The sequence below is a fragment of the Bos grunniens genome, chromosome 21 (assembly GCF_055505025.1).
Source record: "Bos grunniens cultivar Pamir isolate PY7600 chromosome 21, Bosgru_T2T1.0, whole genome shotgun sequence".
Taxonomy (NCBI): Eukaryota; Metazoa; Chordata; class Mammalia; order Artiodactyla; family Bovidae; genus Bos; species Bos grunniens.
This window is the reverse complement of record NC_141185.1, coordinates 64,471,402-64,494,590: the sequence shown is the minus strand read 5'-3', so window position 1 is coordinate 64,494,590 and position 23,189 is coordinate 64,471,402. Positions and strand designations below refer to the sequence as shown.

At 44.2% G+C, this 23,189-nt stretch overlaps 1 protein-coding gene across 6 annotated transcripts in view; it reads right to left on the bottom strand.

Moving 5' to 3' along the window:
* Positions 1-13,200: 13,200 nt before the first annotated feature.
* Positions 13,201-23,189, bottom strand: part of ASB7 (ankyrin repeat and SOCS box containing 7) — a 56,224-nt gene continuing 46,235 nt past the window's right edge. For 4 of the 6 annotated variants that reach the window (XM_086364880.1, XM_086364879.1, XM_086364882.1 and 1 more), the window contains one exon: positions 13,201-16,577. In XM_086364880.1, coding sequence (XP_086221006.1) covers positions 16,438-16,577 — 140 coding nt within the window. In that variant the 3' untranslated portion in view covers positions 13,201-16,437. Of the gene's footprint in view, positions 16,578-16,927; positions 17,028-23,189 lie in introns of all 6 variants that reach the window. The other 2 variants (XM_086364883.1, XM_086364884.1) reach the window with 1 other exon arrangement.

The following is a 23,189-nucleotide window of genomic DNA, read 5'->3' as shown; positions in this document are numbered from 1 at the left end:
TGTATAAAAATATAATAAATAGAAATAAGACTAAATCTCATCTCTGTCTAAAGTAACTAGGACTATTCTGGAAGTTTAAGGAAGCCCAAGAAAGGGATCAGCGAGCAGTTCTACTTCTTCCTGTGGTTCCTTATTCGTGGGAAACACAAGAATCGTCTATTTACCTATGTGTCCATCAACATGTCCATTCAGCTAGGCAGAGACTCAATAGGTTTCGAGCTGCTGCTGCTGCTGCTAAGTCACTTCAGTCATGTCCGACTCTGTGTGACCCCATAGACGGCAGCCCACCAGGCTCCCCCATCCCTGGGATTCTCCAGGCAAGAACACTGGAGTGAGTTGCCATTTCCTTCTCCAATGCATGAAAGTGAAAGGGAAGTCGCTCAGTCGTGTCCGACCCTTAGCGACCCCATGGACTGCAGCCCACCAGGCTCCTCCGTCCGTGGGATTTTCCAGGCAAGAGTACTGGAGTGGGGTGCCTTCGAGCTGCTAGTATTTGTCAAATACTGTTTTTAGTGCTGGGGCTGTATCAGTGAATAAGATAGGCAATGCCATTGATTTCATGGGGTTCACAGTTTAATGTAGACAATTAAAACACACATTAAGCAAATTTCAGAAAACAAAAGCTCTTGATGATATAGTGATTGAGAAGCAGATTGGATACTTTGGATTCTAGAAAGAAGTTAGCAAGCAACAGACAATACAAAATAGTTTCTGCTATAACCCCAGTCCCTGGAGAAGCACCTGGCACATGGAAGGTGCTTAATATACATAAAAGGAAAAAAATTGAATGCAGAATGTTATTAAGCCATTAACAAGAATTAGGTACATCTATACATCCAAACATGGTAACATGAAAGGGTCTCCATGAGTAGAGATAAACTGCAGAGAGATCATTTTTGTAAAACTAAATTCATAGGGAAAGACCTGTTAGAATTCATACTGCATAGTTACCACTGAGAGGAAAAGAGAAAGGACTTCCAGTTCTTACTTAATACATATTTATTGTTTACATTTTAAGGGTGTACACTCATTTTGAAATACCAAGGACTTTTTGAAACACACACAAAATTATTGTATACATCAGGAGAGACAACCTGGAAATGTAGCATGAAAACTGGTAATTTGATCCAATCATGAAAACTTACACCAGATAGTCACTTTACCGGTGAGGACTCTTCAAACTTTTGGGTAAGCAAGCTCACCCACACTCAATGCCACCAGCCAGGCTCCCTGATGCCCCAGGGCCCATTATGTGTTCAAGAAAATACCAGTGTGGAGCATGCTACACTTTCTACACATGCATATGTGCTATCTCAGAAAAAAGGAGCAGGAAGCACAGTGTAAAACTAGAAAATAAAGAAAACCATTTCAAGTTTCAAAGTACAGCATCTGGGTGGCACTGCTGAAATAAAATTGCCAGGATCTACTGTATTTAAATTATCCAGATTGTCACCTTGAAGGAAGACTAGAGACTTTGACTTGAGGAACTCTCAATCCAGGTGAATTCGCTTACGAGTTTACAACCAAGACAGACGGGAAGGACGAGGCTGTCCTGGTTTCTCGGTACAGAGAGACCTGCCGTGTGGTAGGAATATCAAACACCTGGAAACAAAGGCATCTCGTGCCTTTTTGTGGAAGGATTAAAAACTAACAAGCATGCGCTCCGTAAATTCTCCTGTGCAGTGGTGGCCCAAGAGCCCCACCACGGACAGCTGCACACAAAAACAGGTGGCTGGGATGCAGGCAGGAGAGTGTCCAGGGGTGAGGGCTCCCTGACCCTGGAGGCTGAGCAGGGCAGTCACGGGGCTCCAGCTCCTAAAAGATCCTGTAATTTTCAGTTGACTAATGGAGGGGGGAATCAACATGTGAATCACCTTTCAAGTATTTAATTTAATTAGACAAGGAAAATGAGGCTTCTTTAAAATTCTTCCTTGGTATTAACTTCTGTCACAAAGCAGCCTAGCGTAATTGGTAAAAGTGAAAAAGTGATTACTGAGGCTTAAGCTTATTTATCACAGCTGTTGCACTTTTACAAAGTGAGTTTTATGGTGTTAAACCCTTCGCCAGAGCGGTTTGGACCCCAGAGCATGGATTCCAGTGTTTTCAGAAAGCACCTCTAAGAAGCTGCAGTAACAGTCTGGGTGGGGACGAGGAAAGGAACGCCCACCGCAGGCTGCAGCCCGTGGCCAGGCCCGTGGCCCGGGTGCCTATTCTCCCCCATCCTGTCTCCTCTGCCATTTTAGAATCAGACGGTCGTGGCAGGTGAAGGAGCTCTCAGCTCGGTTCCTCTATCTTTGGCAAACAACTTGCCCAGCGTCATACAACCAGTTACCAGCAAAGCCAGTTAAACCTGGGCCGTGTGACGCCCAAGTCACAGACCTTTTCTGTCTCCGGCAAACTAATCAGAAAGAAAGGGCAGCAGCATCTCGGGAGCTGAAACCAGCAGTGCTCCTCCGCAGAGCTCTGTCTGGGGCTTTCCTGTGGCCTCCCTGCTTTCTCACTGCACTGGTCACTTGCATTTCCCTCTTCTCCCCAGAGCTTTAAACATTGGGAAGGCAGCTTCCTGACCCCTCCCGCTTCGATCACCAGAGGGCTGACTGCAGCGGTAGGAGGCACCAGGTCCAAGTGACTGCGTGTCAAGAGAGACGCCTCTCCACACTAACAACTGAAGAATTTTAGGAGGCACTTTCCTCAACTCAATGGACCAAACTTCTACCTAACAAGTGGTCGTTAGCAACGAGCCAGTCTCTGTGTGGGAATCCAAAAACTGAGGACAAAACAGACCCAGTCTGCAAAGAATCTACCATCAAGGGGGCAAGAAAATGACTTTTCTTTTTGATTATTTGGTAAAATGTTAAATGAAAGCTCAGAGAATAATAGCACAAACACCCATGAACTCATGACCTAGACATCTAGATTTTTGTCATATTCATGTGGCCTCTCCCCAAGCCAGATCCCAAATACATAAAACCAATATCACAGCAGGCCAGGGTCTTTGTGACTCTGGACCACCAGGCTGGGGATTCCCCTGCATCATCCTTTAGGAAAAGACTGCTGCTGCTGCTGCTGCTGCTAAGTTGCTTCAGTCATGTCCGACTCTGTGCGACCCCAGAGACGGCAGCCCACCAGGCTCCCCCGTCCCTGGGATTCTCCAGGCAAGAACACTGGAGTGGGTTGCCATTTCCTTCTCCAATGCATGAAAGTGAAAAGTGAAAGTGAAGTCGCTCAGTCGTGTCCGACTCCTAGCGACCCCATGGACTGCAGCCTACCAGGCTCCTCCGTCCATGGGATTTTCCAGGCAAGAGTACTGGAGTGGGGTGCCATTGCCTTCTCTGAGGAAAAGACTAGATTAGACATATTGGGAGATACAGGGGTTGGAGAATAGGACTGGTAAAATCCTTCCAAGAATTCAAAGGCCCTACATATTTCATGAAGCCTCTTCACCTGGTAAAGGATCTGGCCCTCTAACTCTGCCTCAGCCACTGTACCCTCCTTAGAAGTCCACGTGGCTGGCAGGGCACAGGCTGCCTGCAGTCACCATTCCAAGACCTGCCCAGCCAGGGTTCGGAGCGTGGAGTGGGCTGAGATCCCCTCGGGGAGGTCCTCACTGGGATGCCACTCTGCACTGTCCTTGCCTCGTCGGTTCCAACCTGTCTCTCCCCACGACGGCCGTCCTCTCCTCAGGACTGTAACCTGGGCCGCTCCTTACCTGTCTGTAGGAGGCACTTGGGACATTTCCTTTTCTTCAAGTTCTCTGTTTTTCCACTTTCCAGTGATAACAATCAAACCTATCATGTTGTAAACAATAAAATGTGCAAGTTTTCTATAATAATTACACCTCGTTAAAACTTTTTTTTTTTTTTTTAAACATAACTGATTCTTCTTTTTAGCGGGCAGAGGACATCCCAGGATGACTCCATGTTGGTGGCTCTCAGAGTGGCTCCTGGGCCGGGAGCAGCCGCAATGGGTGCAAACCTACACTCATCTCCTAGCTGATTCGTTTGATTTCCTTTTTTAAAGTAGGGAATGACAGCTTAGCCCCAAGAAGCCCAGGCTGCATCCACGGGCTGGGTAAGGGTTCACGGGTGCTGGGTTTCCCTCAGGCCACCCTGGGACCTCAGGCTGCACCCAGCCTGACCACCTGCCATCAGCACTTCGGAAAATGCTGCTTGTCCTTCTCACATCTGTGGGACGCACCGTTGGCCGCCTGCCTTGTAGGCAGTGCCGAGGCACATGCTGGCTGGAGCAGCCAGAGTCAGTGTCCCCCACCCCCGAGCAGGCCAGGGCTGTCATGATTAATGTTTGGCAGACATATTATCTACAAGCTGCTAAACTAGGTTGAAGAATAATAACAGCAGGACAATAGAACTACAGGCTACTGGTTTTGTCTGTGCCCAACTTAAATTAGGCAGTTGCAAAAGATAATTAGAGACATAAAGGCCTAGACATACAGTCAGCTTGTCATGTGGTAGGAAAGATTTGTAATCTTTGATCACATAACACATAGAGAGCTATTCAAGGCTACCCATAAACTTGCTTGTTGTTCAGTCGCTAAGTTATGTCTGACTCTTTCTGACCCCATGGACTGTAGCACACCAGGCTCCTCTGTCCTCCACTATCTCCCAGAGTTTGCTCAAATTCATGTTCATTGTCCATTGTTGTTCCATGTCCAGTTTTAATTGTTGCTTCTTGACCCACATACAGGTTTCTTAGGAGACAGGTAAGGTGGTCTGGTACTCCCATCTCTTTAAGAATTTTGTTCATCCATTGAGTTAATAATGTTATCTCATCCTCTGCTGCCCCCTTCTCCTCCTGCCTTCAATCTTTCCAGCATCAGGGTCTTTTCCAATGATTCAGCTCTTCACATCAAGTAGCCAAAGTATTGGAGCTTCAGCTTCAGCATCAGTCCTTCCAATGAATATTCAGGGTTGATTTCCTTTAGGATTGACTGGTTTGATCTCCTTGCAGTCCAAGGGACTCTCAAGAGTCTTCTCCAACACCAGTTTGAAAGCATCAATTCTTTGGTGCTCAGCCCTCTTTATAGTCCAACATTCTTACATCCATACATGACTACTGGAAAAACCATAGCTTTGACTAGACAAACCTTTGTTGGCAGAGTGATATCTCTGCCTCTTAATATGCTGTCTAGGTTGGTCATAGCTTTCCTACCAAGGAGCACGCATCTTTTAATTTCATGGCTGTGGTCACTATCTGCGTGATTCTGGAGCCAAGAAAATAAAGTCTCTCACTGTCTCCACTGTTTCCCCATCTACTTCCCGTGAAGTGATGGGACCAGACGCCATGACCTTAGGTTTTGAGTTTTAAGCCAGCTTTTTCACTCTCTTCACCCTCATCAAGAGGCTCTTTAGTTCCCCTCCACTTTCTGCCATTAAAGTGGTATCCTCTGCCTATCTGAGGTTGTTGCTATTTCTCCCGGCAATCTTGATTCCAGCTTGTGAATCATCCAGTCTAGCCTTTAGCATGATGTACTCTGCATATAAGTTAAATAAGCAGGGTGACAATATCCAGTCTTATTGTTCTCTTTTCCCAGTTTTGAGCCAGTCAGTTGTTGCATGTCTGGTTCTAACTGTAGCTTCTTGACCTGCTACAGGTTTCTCAAGAGGCAGGTCAGATGGTCTGGAATTCCCATCTCTTTAATTTCCCACAGTTTGTTGTGATCCACATAGTCAAAGGCTTTAGTGGAGTCAATGAAGCAGAATTCCCTTGCTTTCTCCATGATCCAGTGGAGGTTGACAGTTTGATCTCTGGTTTCTCTGCCTTTTCTAAACCCAGCTTGTACATCTGGAAGTTCTCAGTCCACGTACTGCTGAAGCCTATAAAACAAGGGGACTCATTTCACATGTGGCTTCTAAGAATCACTAGAACTTCTATACACACAACCATGGACAAGTAGGTAGGCGGTTTCTGTAACATCTCATATTAACTGTTGGATTTTTCTCATTCTCTCCTATTTGCCATGGAAGAGCTTAGATTTAATACTCAAATGCACTGATTCTAAGGGAGTCTCCAAACCAGCAGTATGTACATTATCTGTATTAGAATCGCAGATTCTCAGGCTCCATCCCAGCCCTAAGGCATCAGAAACTGTGGAAGGCTCGGCAATATTTTAACTAGCCCTCCAGGGAATTCTGATGCCCACTCAAGTTTGAGCCCCACACCCAGTAATGCACACAGTGGCGCACCAGAATTCCACACCCCGGGAATTGTACACATTTTGAATTTAGAACGTGGAGGTCCTCAGTCACGCACAGCCCTACCCAGTCTCCACACACCTGGGCTTCCCACCGCAGCCCCACTTCTGCTCCCAGGCACACTCCTCATCATCTGGGCTCCCATGCTGGCTGGCTCTGGTGCTGGCATGATGCTGGCCCCTTTCAGATGATCCAAAAATATGTGTTGAATGGGGAAGCAGTCCTCCACTGATCATTTCCAAACTTCACCTGACTTTGTTAACATCTCAGTAAAGAACACGAGGGTGGAGTCTGTGAAGGTTGTGTCAGGAACCTCCCAGCAGCACTAGGCTGGAGTTCGGCTGCGTCAGGAAGACCAAAGAATTGCTCTCAGGAGCTTTATTACCGTTACCAGGGTCCAGTCTGACTGGTGGAACAGCTCAACTTATCTACCATGTAATGATGAGCTTCTACTAACCAGGCATTTTATTTCTGTCCATTGAATCCACTGAAACAGGTGATTGAAGAACATTTTAATTTATAAAAATTTTAGATGAAGAAGGTAGTAATGGTATTAGTTAACCTCAGGTCAGATCAGTTCTTTTTTTTTTTTTTTTTTCTGGAACCTGCTAATAACTTCCTAAACATCAAGCATTTCCATGAAACTAGGCAGTTAATTATAGGCTTTATGCGTAAGTGCTTCTACAGAATAATATATGGTTTAGATGTTCCATACTGGAGCCTGTGTACTTGCCCTTTTATCTTAATGCACGGAAGTGTCAAGAACAAGGGGTTACATACTTCGGGGACTCAACCTGCTCAAGAGTGGGAACCGAGTTGCCATCCCCTGGTCCTGCTTGCCATGGGCCCCTGCAGGGCCCATGCTGGCAACAGGGACCCTCTGGGTGGCCTCAGGCAGATGAGTAACATCAAGGCTCACCCCAGGACCCTCCAGGTTGCTCCTGTTCCCACCCCAGCCCTGAGACAACATGGGAGCCCGCAGAGGACTGAGGGCGTGGCGACCGGAGGCTGGCCCAGCCCACACTCCTGCTGCCAGGCCGCAGACAAGGCTGGCAGCCTCTCCTCCCGGGTCTGTGGCATGGGACCTCCAGGTCCCCTCCAGCTTCACAGGTCTCTCTGCCCCTCCTTCTCACTGCAGGCAAACCCTGGTCCAGGACCGATATGGAAACAGTTAAGCAAGGAAATGACAAGGTGGGGGAGAAGGGCGCCCAGGGAGCAGCCCCCAAGCCCTAGCTGTCAGGGCCCGAGAGGGACTCTGCACCCTGGAGGCAGGAGGTCTGCACTATGCTTGTCACTGACCTCAGTGTGGCCCTCGGGCAGGACCCCAAGGTGGTGGGTGAGCTGCCCTTGGCACTGGGCTGGCAGGTAGACAGATGCTCAGAACTGCTCCAGGGGTCAGCCTGTGTGCTGGTTCTGACACTAGGGAGCTACATATCCTTCTGAGGACACGCCGGCCCAGACCCTCCTCCCCAGAAAAGTCGTGTATGCACACACACATCTGCACACCCTGAAGGGGGTTTCCTAGTTCTGCATGAAGAACTTGAGGAGCAGAGGCACAAAGGAAAAACAGCAGCTGGTAGCTGTGATGAGAGAGGCAGGGAGTCTGGGGAAGGGGAGCCTCCTGTTGGGAGGCTCAGGGAAGCTCCTGTAGCGAGGAGACATGAAAACCTGGGCCCAGCAGAGCTGGGGGGAAGACCGGAGTGGGAGGACTCCAGGTCAGCCTCCTCACTGTGAAAACGACTAAGACACCCACAGAGCAGAGGGGAGGTGAGAACTGAGCGAGAGTAAGTGCAGAGCAGCAGAGCCCATGCAACAAGTCGAGCGTCGGTTCCCTTCCAGCTTTCTTACCTGGCCCCAGGGCTGTGAAGGGGCTATCTACCTGCCTCCTTACTCCCCAAACATCTGGGAACCACTGCCTGCCTCCTCACAGGTCTTGGTCCTGCTGGGCCACAAAGCCTAAGGCAAGGCCAGATCCCTGCCTTCCAGACGCTTCTGGTGTGGCAGATGGACACGCAGACTATGTTCTCCCCTAGAAAGAACTGCAGGGTGACCCCTTCAACTAGGACTGGAAGGGAAGGGCATCCTCACAGCTGGGACAGGAATGTCTTGGAGAAGCCGCCCCAAGGGACACCAGCTTAGGATAGGCTGAGTGCCCAGCAGGGTGGAACCCCTCCTCTGCTCCCACCAACCACAGGACTACCAGCTTCCAGGTACTCACACCTGGTATCAGCCCCCTCCATCACCTCCTTAGCTTCCCATCCCCTCCGGATGTGACCAGCCCAAGTTATTTTAAGTCCACAGGTGGCCCTCAACACAGAAGCCCTGCTACAGCTGACCTCTCTGCAGAGGGGCCACAGGCCCATACTCCTCCCTAGGGAAGAAAGAGCCATACTCTCCTCTCTAACACATTTCTTTCATCAGAACCTCATACTGCCAATCTCAGGCATTCTTTCTAAGCCACACACACATCTCTCTGGGCTAGATGGCATCACACACCTGTTATTTACATGTTATGGAGCAGATATACCTAAGGACGGACTTAACAGGAATCAGGACAAAAGACAAATGTTCTGAACAGGCTCCAGCAAAGTTGCTGCTTCCTAGGCCACGCTGGGTTAGGACACGGTAGCAAAGCTGTGCAGGCTCAGGCAAGGCAGTGTCCTGTAGTTTTTAAAGGGCCCAAGGCAAGGCTGCTACCAGTTCCGCCTGGCTCAGAATCAGGCTCCTGGCGCACCTTGTCTGTCATCAGACTGTGGCCATGGACCTGGTACATTCCTCCCGAGGGGCCCGCTCTACCCACACAGAGAGGCAGGAGGCAAGGGACTTGCATGTCTCCATCACTGGTATCACATCCGAGGGTGGAGGCCCTAACCCCCTCCACCTCACGCTCTAGAAACCCCTGCCAGGGGTGGGGATGTATGGTGACTTTGCCTGGGTTCAACAGGAAGCTGGAAGAGAAATGACTACCTTGATACTGATGTAGCCACTGTAATGTTAACCATAAGACCTCAGAATGTTCTATGGATAGTATATTTGAATCAGTTACCTCAGCCTCAAGGACTGATAAGTCAGGGTAAACTAACAAATGACGTCCTCCGTCGGCAGCTCCACTTAGCTCACCACATCTAAACAAACAAGTCTTACTTTCTATTTGCTGGAGATCATTATCTGACAGATAAATTGATCAATCAGCTTCTTACAGGAATTTCAGCTGAGGCCTCTAGGTAAGAAACACCTATTTTGAAGTGTACACAACAACTGCTATGTAACACAAGGATATTATTTACTTCAGTTCCACTTAATTCTAAGTCAAAACGCCCAAGTTCCTCTCTCTACTCCTCTCTCAACAGAAAAATACACTGTGAATGTGAGGGATCATAATATATGATGAAAAGATGGTGGTGGATCAGTCTCTTAGCTGCCTGTAATGAAAACTGAAACAAACAAACAAGCTGAGTATAAACACCTCTGGCATCTCTGTGCAGCCTCATCCACGCAGTTACTCAACCTGCCTTGTAAACACAGAATGAAGCAGAACCAGAGGCTGGCAATGCTGTTCCTAAGGGTGCCCCGCAAACCTAATTCCTTACAGTCAAGATCATTCAAAAAGGCATAGTGAAGCCCAAGATGGAACTCTCTGCAAGTGTTTTGTAGGAAATTAAGTCTTGTGGATGCATGGGCTTTAAATCCAGAAGGTATAAAGTCATGAGCCCTGCCAACTCTCGCCAAAACGTATCTAATTCCATCACTGCTGTTAACAAGTGACCGAGTTCCGTTCCACAGAAACACCTGACGTGAGTGAGGGCTGAGCCGCCGGCAGGCCAGGATCGCGAGGACCCCGGGGCTGGGGAGCTGGAGCCGAGCCTTTACCACCCGCCACTGGGGCAGGGCCACAGCTCCCAGCCACCTCAGTCCTCCACCCGTAAGAGAAGGGCTCCCCTGCCTGTAAAAAAAAGGGTTTGGACTGGATTAACTCACGTGAAGAATACTGACTGAGCGCCCACTACGTGAGAGCACCAGGCAAGCACAGCAGAAAGGACCAACGGTGAGCCGCCATAGCCAGCAGGGCTCCTCCGCTCCCCAGACAGGGAGGGCATCCACGCCGCCCATGGGAGAGGGCGAGGGCACACCCGGGGTGACGGGCCGGGAGCTGCACCTCAGTCCCCACAGGGCCGCCCGGGGACACGAGGGGGTGCAGTCGTGACCCGTGGAGACACCTCAGCGCGCTGGACTTGCAAGGGGAGGCAGGGGAGCCTTCAGTGGCTCAGCGCACTGTGGGGGCCCCGGGAGGGGGGACTCCCGGCGGGAAGAATGTCTCATGACCAGAGTACCGGGGCTTGTTTGGAAGTCTGCCACCCTGGTGCCCACATGTCACGATCACGGGGGTCCACGGCTCAGGGACCACGTCACCGAGGGGAGGGGAGGGGAGGAGAGGGCTGAAAGGTGGGGGCGCAGGAGAGGAAGGAAAACACAGTCCTGGCAGGAGATGCCCGAGATCTGGAGCCGAGAAACGCTGATGCTGCCGTCCACAGGGCCCTGGGCTCCTTGGAGGCTGGAGGAAATAAAGTAACTGGCTGATGACCAACTGCCACATGTACCTATGGCTCTTCCAGCAAATACTGTGTGAGATCCAGGCAAATGAGGCCCAGGATCTGTCCTTAAGGAGGTCGCCGAGCAACGGACTTAAAGAAAATGACTTCTTCAGAACATCGGTGGTAAAAAAAAAAAGAACATCGGTAATAAACAAGGAAGAAACGCAATTTGTTCTCTCTGGTGCTACCCAAGATGGAAAACGGATGTAGCCCAGACTTATTAGTCTTCTTAAATGGTATTGCACTATATTTCCTAATGATATTAAACTGCATTCCCATCCATGTAAGGAGAGAACTCAAAAACTTAAAAAACGCAATGGGGTGAGGCCATGCCTTGTGCACGTGTGTGCTTCACTAAAGGGTTAAGGGGACAGAAGCAAGAGAGGAAAACTTAGAAAACCTCTAGAGAAATATAAAATGGTCATGTACAGTAAGTCCACCCCACAAGTGTTTTGGTTTTTTTTTCAGTAAAGAAAAAGAAAATTGAGTGGTGACCTGACCCAGAACTATCAGAGGAAGAAAAGCAGCATTAGTTCAAGACTGAGAAGCAAGAAAAATCTGAGTCTGTTTGCCAGATAAAATAGGAAGTATCTGCAGCTGGATTCCCTCTGTGTCGGTCACAAAGCGTCAGTCTACTCATCACATAACTGAGCTGCTCAGCTTCAACTGATCCCCTTGTCCAAATGCAGCCATCTCACTTCTGATTCATAAAACACTATTTCACAGCAAGTGAGTCACTTAATGACTACATAATGTAACATAAATTACTTTTATGCATTTAAAACAATTTCCTAATTACAAGGAAACATAAAAAAAGGTTCCGAGTGTGATTTTTAAGATGCTGGAACAAACCAAGATTTAATATAAAATATAATGACTACACATGATTACATGATTGTTTTTGAGGCCGCATCTGCAACAGAGGAGAAATATTTTGCTTTAATCTGATCCTTTACTTCTAATGGTTTATGGATCTTCAGAATTGATAAAGCACTTAGCCCGTGGATGCACAACTGAAACGCAGCTCAAGACACTCTGGGCACAGGCGAGTAAGAAATGAAGCAGCAGCCCTTGGTGGAAGGCACTCACAGGAGGGCTTCACGCACTGCAACACCACCGCCACTTCTGGGTTTTATTCACACGATGACGATCTCTCACAGGACTTCAGTCTTATCAAGTGGGATTGAGCATTTTAACTGTCACTCAAACATCAGTTTTTCTGGAAGATAAATATCTACAAAATGTACCATGCTCTTAGAGAAATTTAAGACTTGGATCACTATATATCAGCAGAGCCATATGCTGGTTGACCTTTTTGCTTTTTATCTAAGAATTAAGAGACCTTACTATAAACCTTACAGGTAATGACAAAATAATGATAAAATAAAGATAAACTATCTTTGTATCTCAGGAGTCTACATTAACCTAAATAACAGTATCTGGCAGTGGATATTTAAAATCTTTACTGGTATTGAAGCTAATATAAATTCTAGCATCAAAATTTGTAAGATGTGTCATGAGAACACAAAGCCACATTGTTACATAAATACAAAGTGATACAAGTCCACTTTCTTTTATCTTTGAAACCCAACTACATGGGACGTGGAAATTTTTTTTTATATCAACTAGATAATCTGTTTTATCAATAGCTAGTAAGCTATTTTTGTAAATTGTCTTTCAGCTGAAAAAACAATACACTACTTACATCATATTGGAAAAGGAATGACCTCAAGATTTCCAAGCAACACAGCTATTTTTCACATCTGAACTCCCCTGCTGACCATTAGGAGGAGTTTCAAATGTCCCATTCTTGGCTTCCAGTTGTGCCAAACCCTGGGCAAGTCTGTAACAAGGCCAAGGCCAAGGCTGAGGACACTGCGTTTCTGCACGACGTGCTAAGTCGTCTGCCCTCCCTTCTTAGCCCACCGTCACTCATTAGCCTGAGGCCTCTCCTAAGTCAAGCTGTGCTATGGGATACAGAGGAAGTATGAAATCAAAGTCGTTTTGTCATATCTCTTGCAAGCTAATAAACTACTTCAAATTCATTGTTTAACTGAATATACTGTTCTGTGCTTAGAGATGCTGCGGTCCAAACTCTGTCCTCAGTCAGAAGAGGCAGAGGTGAATCTGGCCCCAAAAGGCTCAGTGCCGGATCAACACGCAGAAGGGATAGACAGTCGTTTGTTGGAGGGTATTTGAAGAATGTGTTAAAAGGCAGGGCAGGGGTGGGGGGATTCTTAAACGATCTGAAACAGTGCTGTTTCCTGTATTACATTCTTACCCAATTCTTAATTATCTAAAATGCTGAGGAATAAAAGACAGAGTTCACTTTCTTTTGACCAAATAGCTGGAAGTGTTAAAAAGTTAAGGCAGACTAGAAATAAAACACAGTTCCATTATGTTTTAAACCAGATTTAAGTGTTTTTTTTTTTTTTAATTCAAACTGACCCAAAGCAAAACTTACATTACAAAGGAAGAACAAAATACATTATGATATAACACACTAGGAGTTACATGAGAGCTAATCTGTGGGCCAAGGGCCTCATCCCAATGACACTCTGGGCTGATGAGCAATTCTGCACCGAAGTTAGAACCTCAGTTTTTGTATGGTCCACTGTGGTAATTAAACTACACATTCTCGTCTCGTAGGGTGTGTATCTGACAAATCAAGCTAGACTCCCTCACGCTCCAGATGTGTACTCTTGCTACTGCCAGAACACTGAATTCTCTAGCGGAAATGCTGCTCCAAGCATGACTGATAATGAATTAAAAAAACAAAATTGTCAAGTCCTCCAAACTAACAAGTGTGGATTATTCTGTAGTAAATAGTTTAGAAATATGGAAATTAAATAATCTAAAAAACACCCTTACTCTGCTGTACATTTATAAACACAAATATTTACACACACAAAAAAAATCTTCCGTTTGCAAAAGATGAGGTTTGCAGTTCATTAATGATCATAATCTTTTATGAGCTGGTGTCTTTGGTGTACTTGCCAAATATATTTTTATAAAGGTTTAGTAACAGGCTTAAATAATAAATTTCAAAAGGAACATAGAAGGATCAGTGACAAATTTGATACTATTCTGAACATTTCAGTCAAGATTCTGGAAAAACCAGTTGATTTTCTGAAAACATTTGTTCTCATGTTACTACAGAGTGCTTCTCTGCCAATCAAACTGGAGAGCAGACCTGCACATTCATCCCTGTATTCCACCAGTTACCGACTTTGAGACATTTTAGTTATTGTTAAAGATGATATGTGATTGGGATTCTAGTAACAACAAAAATAAAACATTCTTTTCAAGTTTCCAGAAAAATCAAACCTCAAACAAATAATGGAATTATACACTTCTTCATTAAATAGAAATTCTGATTCCAGGAAGAACTCTCATAATTTTTTTTTTTTCCTGAAGTCTAAGCAGCAATATAGAACAAAGAATTTACCTTCATCTGATCTTTTTACTTGGAATTTCCTGACTCTAACTCAGTGGTGAACTTAGTTTTGGAGATCTCTGAATGGCTGGGGAAAGAAAATCATTTTAAACTAACTGAATAAATTAATAGACACATGAGGAGATGAGCCCTGTGCAAACATAACAGTAACATCACTGCTCAAAGTACAGGATTCTGCCTGCCTTCCCATGTCCTTGCCTCCCTGGCCCGGGTTCAGGGAGCAGCAACGCCATCCACTTCCGGCCATGCCAGGTCCCCGATGCCAAAAGTGTGTCTTAGCTCTGACCTGGTTATCGGTTTCCAGAGGACACAGCTCAGCTCCTAGCTTCACAAGGACGTTCTCTCAGAAGATGACTTTTTGGAGATATTTTTATGGAAAAAAAGTCAGAACACCCATTTCTATCTATCACATCCCAGTTACAGTTTTCGGATGGTTGCAAAACTGGCCACACTCTGAGTGGTTCCCTGCGGAAGAGGCTACGTACCCCATCCGTGATCCCTCACATCACCCTCTCCCCGAAGCTCCCCACTCTTCAGAAACCTGCTCCCAGCCCAGGCCCAGCAGAGCAGGCATCTGATGCCAGAGCTACTCCACATCCAAGAGAATAAATTTTGTGCTTGAGGAAATATCACTGTCGGCTCTGAAAAAGGATAAAGCCAGAGGAGATTCCTAATTCTACTTAGTTATACTTTTCAGGTGAAATAACTTTATACTTGATGACTTAAAACTAGAAACTCAGACAAGAGAAGCCCTTTATTTTGTAAACTTCTGATAATAAATTTATTACTGGTGTGTAAATATTCTGAAATTTCCCAAAGCACTAAGAACAATACTGGGATAGTTTTAAAGTTTCTTCTGGAACTAATACAATGTCACATCAAGCACAGGGCTCATTTCCAAGGGCATCACCACAGATTCCTAATACCTCTGGAACCACTCTTACTGACACTTTATCATATTTATGTTTATACTGCAAACATATGCCGATCAACCCAGAAAATAACTGTTCTGAAGAGCGTCTCTGTGTATAACTTTAAAATAGATAGGAAATGCTTAATTAGCATATTAGAAATTAACCAGACTTACAAATGTGCACCCATTATAAATTTTACCCTTTAGACATTTTATTTCAACTGGGAAGAAATAAACACCATGAAACCATCCCAAATTATTTATCCATTAAAGCCAAATGATTTAACAGTATTTTGGCTATTTTTAAGGAATACTCTACCACCAGGACATGAAATTTTCTGCTTAAACTGAAGTAAAAGACAAAGCTTAAAATGGAAATTGCAACTGACTCTATGTTCTGCAATTAAAATTAAAGTGGCAGTTCCTGTTCTCACAGGCATGTCAAAGCCAGCTGTGGAATGAGGAACATCAAGTGAAATAATGGATAAAATACACCAGAAAGAGTATTGCACTGGAGGCACTATTTTAAAAACAGAATACACGGGCTTTATAAAGTTATTTTCTTTCCCATTAACTGTTTTAAAAGCACAATTCAACTAGAGACAGAAGTTGAGACTCAACGTCTCCAGGTAGTGTACTACAGCTGTTAAAAAAGTAAGTTAGAAACGAGCACACCAACAAAAAGCAGAGGGACTGGGTTTAAGTCATCCAAAGCTACGTTAATTAGAAAAAGAACAGTTTGAAACAGCCAATTTGTACTCATTAAAATGAATGAGGTGACAGCATTACTTAAAAAATTTCTTAGGGCATTTTCCAGTAGAACCCTGGATGCCCTGGGTGAAACTGTGCCTCCAAACTGTAACAAGTGCTCTGCTGGTTTATAATATTGTGCACGCCAATGAAACTGTAAATTTGGAAAGGGTCAATTCTCCACTCCAAACCTGCTTGTGTCATTTTGGAAAAACAACTGTTTTAAATGCAATATTGTATAGAAAGCTTGGACCTCTTAAACTTGGACCAAGAAACCAAATTAAGACCTTCAAGCATGTGGTGTGTGTGTGTCTGTGTGTGTGTGTGTGTATAAAAAAATCTCTCCCCTACAATGAAAACCAACCAAACAAACAAAAAAAAACCTGTAAGTGTATACCTGCTTTCTGACTTCACAGCAAATCAGAAATTGCATAGGATATACTTTGTGCAAGGCAAAAAGCCTTTTAAGTATCTGGAATATAACTCCTAATCTTGCTCACAGTTCTCTGTGTATCAGATATCATCAAATTTGTGTTTTAAGTAGTCTTTCATGACCTTGGCAATTGGTAGTTCATCAAGTAGTTTTAGGTTTTGAAGGCCTATACACTGTCGAATTTTAATTCGGCACAGGTCCTGCAAGTTTCTGGGCTGTCCTAAAAAGACAGAAAAAAGAAAATGTTACAAAGCTGCAAAACATAACATTTAAGGAGGGCTTTAAGGTTCTGAGAGGAGTATTTTATTTCACTGGGAAGTACCTCTCTGCGGACTTTACATGCAAAGGAGCAGAGAGACGAGCTAGGAGGATGCGTCCTGGGTTCCATTACATGGCATCTCACTGATCCTTTTCACAGCCCTGGATGGTGGGTAGTTTCACTTCCATTTTACAAATAGGGACACTAAGGATCAGTGATTTTAGTCAACTGCTCAACATCAGACGACCAACTGAAGTGTTTGAGATTCAGACTTAAACCAGTTCTTCTGATTCTCAGCCTGGTATTCTTACCATTACAAATCGGAATGTCAGTTCTTGTCCCAGGTAGGCCTCTAATATGCGGGTTGAACCTGTGTGAGCAAATCCCTCTTCTGGGCCTCAGTGTCTCCACCTGAAAAGTGAGGGAACTGAGTTCCTCCTATCAGCTCCCTGTCCAGGGCACGGAACCCAACCCCAGGGAGCTCTCTCAGATGAGGTGTGCCCCTCTGTTCCCCGTGATTCCAGACACAGCAGAAGCAGAACCCTGCTGTGGGGAAAAGGCAGCAGACTGGGAGGGAGGGCAGGGAGGTAGAAGAGGCACAGCAAGCTATCCTGAATTTCCATGTCTTCAAACAAGCCATCCTGACCATCTGCCAATATAAACCTATGCTATGACTGAACTCAAAAAAGAAAAAAAAAAATTACACATTGTAATTTCTTTCATCTTTGAATACTGTGTTTCACCAAATCAATAAAGATGACCACAAACAAGAGCAAAAATTCTTTGCCACAGAGCCTCAGTGTTCGGATTCACATAAATGTCTACTTTCATATTCAATGGCAATAATGATACAAATCAACATGGTTCAATGTGTACTCTGTGCCATGTAGTCTCATAGGCTCCTGACATACACTAACTTGTTTTTATCCTTTTACAAGGGAAGTACTTTGATCATCACCCCCGTTTTACAGACTGCTTGCATCTCCAACATTAAATAACATGCTTAAAGTCAAGAACAATGCCATACTTCAGCAGTTCTCAAACTTTTTGGTCTCAAAACCTCTTTACACTTTAATTACCATGTAAGAAGTTAAAACAGAAAGTTCAGAAATACATATTAATTCATTTACAAATAATAAAGATAAACCTATTACATGTTAACATAAATAACATTGTTATGAAAGTAACAATATTTTCAAAAATAAATGAGAAGAATGGCATTCTTTCCATTTCTGCAAGTTTGTAAAGGTCTGGATGAATGGCCGGTAGCTGAAGTCTCATGTACGCTCTCATATCCAATCTGCTGTGATGAAACCACATCATCCAGTCTCTGGGGAAGTTCACTTACTCTCATAAAGGAAGGAATGTGGAAAACACAAATAATGTCTTAGTATCACAAGGAAAATCATTTTGATCTCGATATCCTGAAAGGGTCTGGTTAATTCCAGGAGTCCCCAGGCCATACGTGGAGGACTACTGCTATACTTAGTACTTATTACTTGGATTGTACCTGTTTACAGGGATCACCATCATTCAAAATTATAACTGAAAAAGGGTCCTTAAAACTCAGACTTCTGCACTGTAGGGCCTGTATGATCATGCGCTTTCCAAGAGGCACTAAATACATGGTCTCTTAACAGAATCACAGCTGAAGCTACTGCTTTCCTAAGAACGGCTGTAAGCCAGCCACATGTATCTCCATGGATGTCTGCCTGAGGATCTGTGCGAGGCTGCTGTGCGCACTCGTGACTCTCTTGGTGAGGCTATATCCTCCTCACCATCCAGATCTCTGCTAAAAAGGCCACTTCATTAGAGCAGACGAGGTCAGGTTCCCTATCAGATACTTTCTGAGTTCCGTTTCTCTGGAGTGCTGAATGTGGCTATGATTTCACATTTATTCGGTGATTACCCATTAATGCCCATCTTCTTCCTTACATGTTCCATGAGGTTAAGATGATTTCTGGCTGCCAACGCCTGACACAATCAATACTCAACAAATACTAGCTGGACAAATGAATACTTAATAGGCTTTTCCTAAGAGTATAAAACAGTCAACTAACTCACTGCAAAACACACCCATGTCAACAGCAAATCATTTCTTAATCTGTTTTGAAATATTTTTCATCACCATTCACAGGCTACCTTTAGGAAGAGAATAAATTATCAGTCATTTTTCAACAAATGCTTAAACTATTTGATCTACAAATGCAAACCAGAGTATGAATCATATTTGAATCTTTTTTTAAAGAATTTGATTTTCCTAAAAGATGGCAGATCTTTTGAAGTACAATATTAATGAAAAGAACCACCACAATGTATTCAAGGCGAAACAGATGAGATAAATTGACATATATAAATATACATGTATACTTAAATGAAAACATATCATCTAACAATGTGGAAAAATTATATTATTATATTATTGGAATTTGCTTAGCTAAGGTAGGAAAAATGGAGACAAAAGGTCTTCTTTTGTGGAAGATTACACTCTCCAAAGATGACGACAGTATCTCCAAAGACCTCACACTCTTCTTTAACAACGTGACTGGATACACCAGTGTTAAGAGATGGTATCTGGGCTCCCTCTCCTAGAAACTGGGTGGGCTCCTGACTATGGTGAAACTCATAAATCAGAGCTCCCAACTGGCTCTTGAGACATTCACTCTTGGCACACAACTACCACCAGGCCATTAAGTCTACAAAAAGGAGCTGAGGTCACCACCCAATAGTCCAGGCTGAACTCCCAGCCAACTGCCTGCACAACTAGCCAGCCATCAGAGTGAGACATTTTGAAGGTGGAAAGGCCCCAGTCAAGTGGAGTGGCCCCAGCAAGATGACAATGCTTGGTGCAGAGAAATAAAATAATCAACTATTATCATTTTAAGTCACTCAATTTTGCAGCATTAGATAACTGAGATTCTGGAATGTGGAAGTAGGGTGTTACCATTTAAAATATATATATAAATTAAGTAGCTTTGTTATTGGGACCCAGCAGGGGGAAGAGCTTTGACGAGGCTGATGGTAAGGGCTAAAAGTTTTAAAAATGTTACTAGAAGCTGGAGGAAAGGGAAGATATAGTTTGGCAACATGTCACCTGGGGTAAGGGGAAAACTGGAAATGCCCTAACAATCTAGGTAAGAAAATTTCCCAGGCCTAATATTACAAGTGCCACTAGCTCTCCTCATTGGCTGTGATAAATTGCAAGAGGGCCAAGATGAGCCAGCAAGCTGAATTCAAGGGACGCAGCTACAGAAAAGCCACCATCTGCAGGAGCTACCGGTGCGTGAGCCTTTCCAGGGGAAAATGTGCTTCCTATGCCTAAATATCAGAAAGCTTTACTCAATTTGCTACTCAATTCTCTTCTTCTTAAGCAGTGTGTTATAGCAGTCTCAATATTTGGGGGGAATCTAATCTTTTGAAGATTTCTTGACCATATGTAACTCTTGTCTGCAGAAATACCTTGAATGGGAAAAGCCACAGTTAAACCATCAACTGTTAGACCCAGTAGCTCTTGGGTGAGTTACTTAGCCTTCTGCTTTGGTTTCCACATCTACGAACTGAGGATGACCTACACAATAGGCCTTATAAGCATAAGAATTAGTTTTGGTAAAGTGCTTACAACAGGACCAGGCATATAGTAAGAGTTATAGAGTATTTGGTATATGTTAAAACAGTAATTTTAAATACTGGAAGGATATAGTTTTGCTTCTCCTTCTCAAAAAAGTAGACGGCTCCTTCTTGGAAGGAGCTCTGTTTTCCTGCTGCTAAGATGGTAAGAAAATGAGTTGACAGTTTAATAGTAAAGCAGCATGATGCCAGTTCTGGGCAAACTGATGGAAACTATATTCTGGAAATCACTACATGACTTGGATTAGGCAGAGATGGGGGAACCTTGTAGAAGAAGCTGTGCAGTGATGAAGTGCGGGGTGTCCACAAATACACAGCTATTTCCTCACCTTGGCAGGCAGTAGCACTGGATGAAAAGCAGGCTACATGATAGCAAGTAATAAAGACTACTCACTGTAATGACTGCCATTTCCAAGACTATTTAAGGAGCCATTTTATCCCAGGAAAATCATTCTAGGAATAGAAGATTGTGACTGAAGAAAGAAGTACAGGCATACCTCATTTTATTGCACTTTGTAGATACTGCATTTTTACAAACTGAAGGCTTATGGCAACTCTAAGTTGAGCAAGTCTATCAATGCCATTTTTCCAACAGCATTTGCTGACTTCATGTTTTTGCATCACATTTTGGTAATCCTTACAGTATTTCAAATATTTTCAGTATTATTGTACTATTATCTCTTGATTATTATTTTATTATCATGTTATCTGTGATTAGTAATCTTTTTTTTTGAAGTTACTACCACTGGCTAAAGGCTCAGATAATGATTGGCATCTTCTAGTAATAAAGTACTTTTTAAGTTAAGGTGAGCACATTATCATTACTTTTTTTTTTTTTTTTAAGACAAAATGCTATTGCACACTGGGTACACTACAATATAGTGTAAACCTAACTCTTCTATGAGCTGGGGAACCAAACAATTTGCCTGACTCCCTGTACTGCAGTGGCCTGGAATAGAACCGGCAACATCTCCAAGGTGTGCCTGTACTTTCTTGGCAACACATCACTCAGAAGTACTTACTGAGCACCTACTGTGTACTTAAGAATGCACTGTCCCAAAGATTAAAGGGGCAAAGGAAAGAAGGAGACAGAGGAAAAGAAGGCAGAGAAAGAGAATAAAGGGGACAACAACAAAAATCAGTACATGACACACCGGTTACTAGGTGCCTCACTCCTGTGCTGTTAAATAGCAGCTGCCGTGTTCATGGGATTACAACAGGGTGGACCTGGGGGAGATATCTCACACATACACACACAAACACACACACATACACACTACAAGAGGGTGGACCTGGGGGAGACATCTCTCACACACAAATACAAACACATTACAACAGGGTGGACCTGGGGGAGACCTCTCTCACACACACACACACACACTACAAGAGGGTGGACCTGGGGGAGACATCTCTCACACACACACACACATTACAAGAGGGTGGACCTGGGGGAGACATCTCTCACACACACACACAAACACATTACAAGAGGGTGGACCTGGGGGAGACATCTCTCACACACACATACAAACACATTACAAGAGGGTGGACCTGGGGGAGACATCTCTCACACACACACACACACACATTACAAGAGGGTGGACCTGGGGGAGACATCTCTCACACACACACACACACAAACACATTACAAGAGGGTGGACCTGGGGGAGACATCTCTCACACACACACACATTACAAGAGGGTGGACCTGGGGGAGACATCTCTCTCTCACACTCACACACACACACACACACTACAATAGGGTGGACCTGGGGGAGACATCTCTCTCTCACACACACACACACTACAACAGGGTGGACCTGGGGGAGACATCTCACACACACAGACACAAAAAGTATAATTTAAGGAACTATAAACGCTATGGGGGATGCAGAGACACTACAAACTGTTATTCATACTAATGAATTACAACGGGATTACATAACACTTCAAAGGGTTTAGTCTTTCCACTTGGTAAAGAAGCCCATCATTAGTAATAATTGGGCTGGTATAAAATAGGAAATCAGCTTTTGAAGGGTCTCGTCTAGAACAAATTACAAAACCAGGGCTGCGGCATAATTTCAAAAATTAAACACCCTAAAGCATTAAATATCTCCTTTTGACATGACCACCTCTGCATGTGCCTTAAGCCAAAGAAAAGCACATATTGCTTTGTAACAAATAACAGAAATCCTTAGAAGGCTACACAAGAAACAGACAGTAATACAAATATGACAGAAATGGTACAGAATAAGGTCATACTTTCTATATCAAAGAACCTTAAAACGTAGTGTAATCTGACTTAGAACTGTGCACCACATCATCCAAGCTGATGCTGTGTAATTCTGGATTGCATCCAAGAGTCAAATCAACGTAGCCTTTTACTTTTCAATACCATGATTCTTATTTTGAGGTGAGCTAGCAACTACCTTTGTCCTATAAAATAAGATTTTAACACATTTCATACTAAGCCCTGTGATGGGGGTTCAGGGACAAGAGCAAAAGAATAAAACATGCTCATGGTAGGATCTTAAAAGGGAAACAGATAAAACGGAGGTACTGGGAGACCACTGCAGATGTTGACCCAAGATGAAAAGTGCTAAGTATAAAGGTTAGCCCATTATAAATGCAGTGTACTATTTATTTCTAAAAGTAATTTTAATAATTGAGACTAAATAACTTTGCCAACAAAGGTCCGTCTAGTCAAGGCTATGGTTTTTCCAGTGGTCATGTATGGATGTGAGAGTTGGACTGTGAAGAAGGCTGAGCGCCGAAGAATTGATGCTTTGGAACTGTGGTGTTGGAGAAGACTTCAAGGAGATCCAACCAGTCCATTCTGAAGGAGATCAGCCCTGGGATTTCTTTGGAAGGAATGATGCTAAAGCTGAAACTCCAGTACTCTGGCCACCTCATGCGAAGAGCTGACTTGTTGGAAAAGACTCTGAT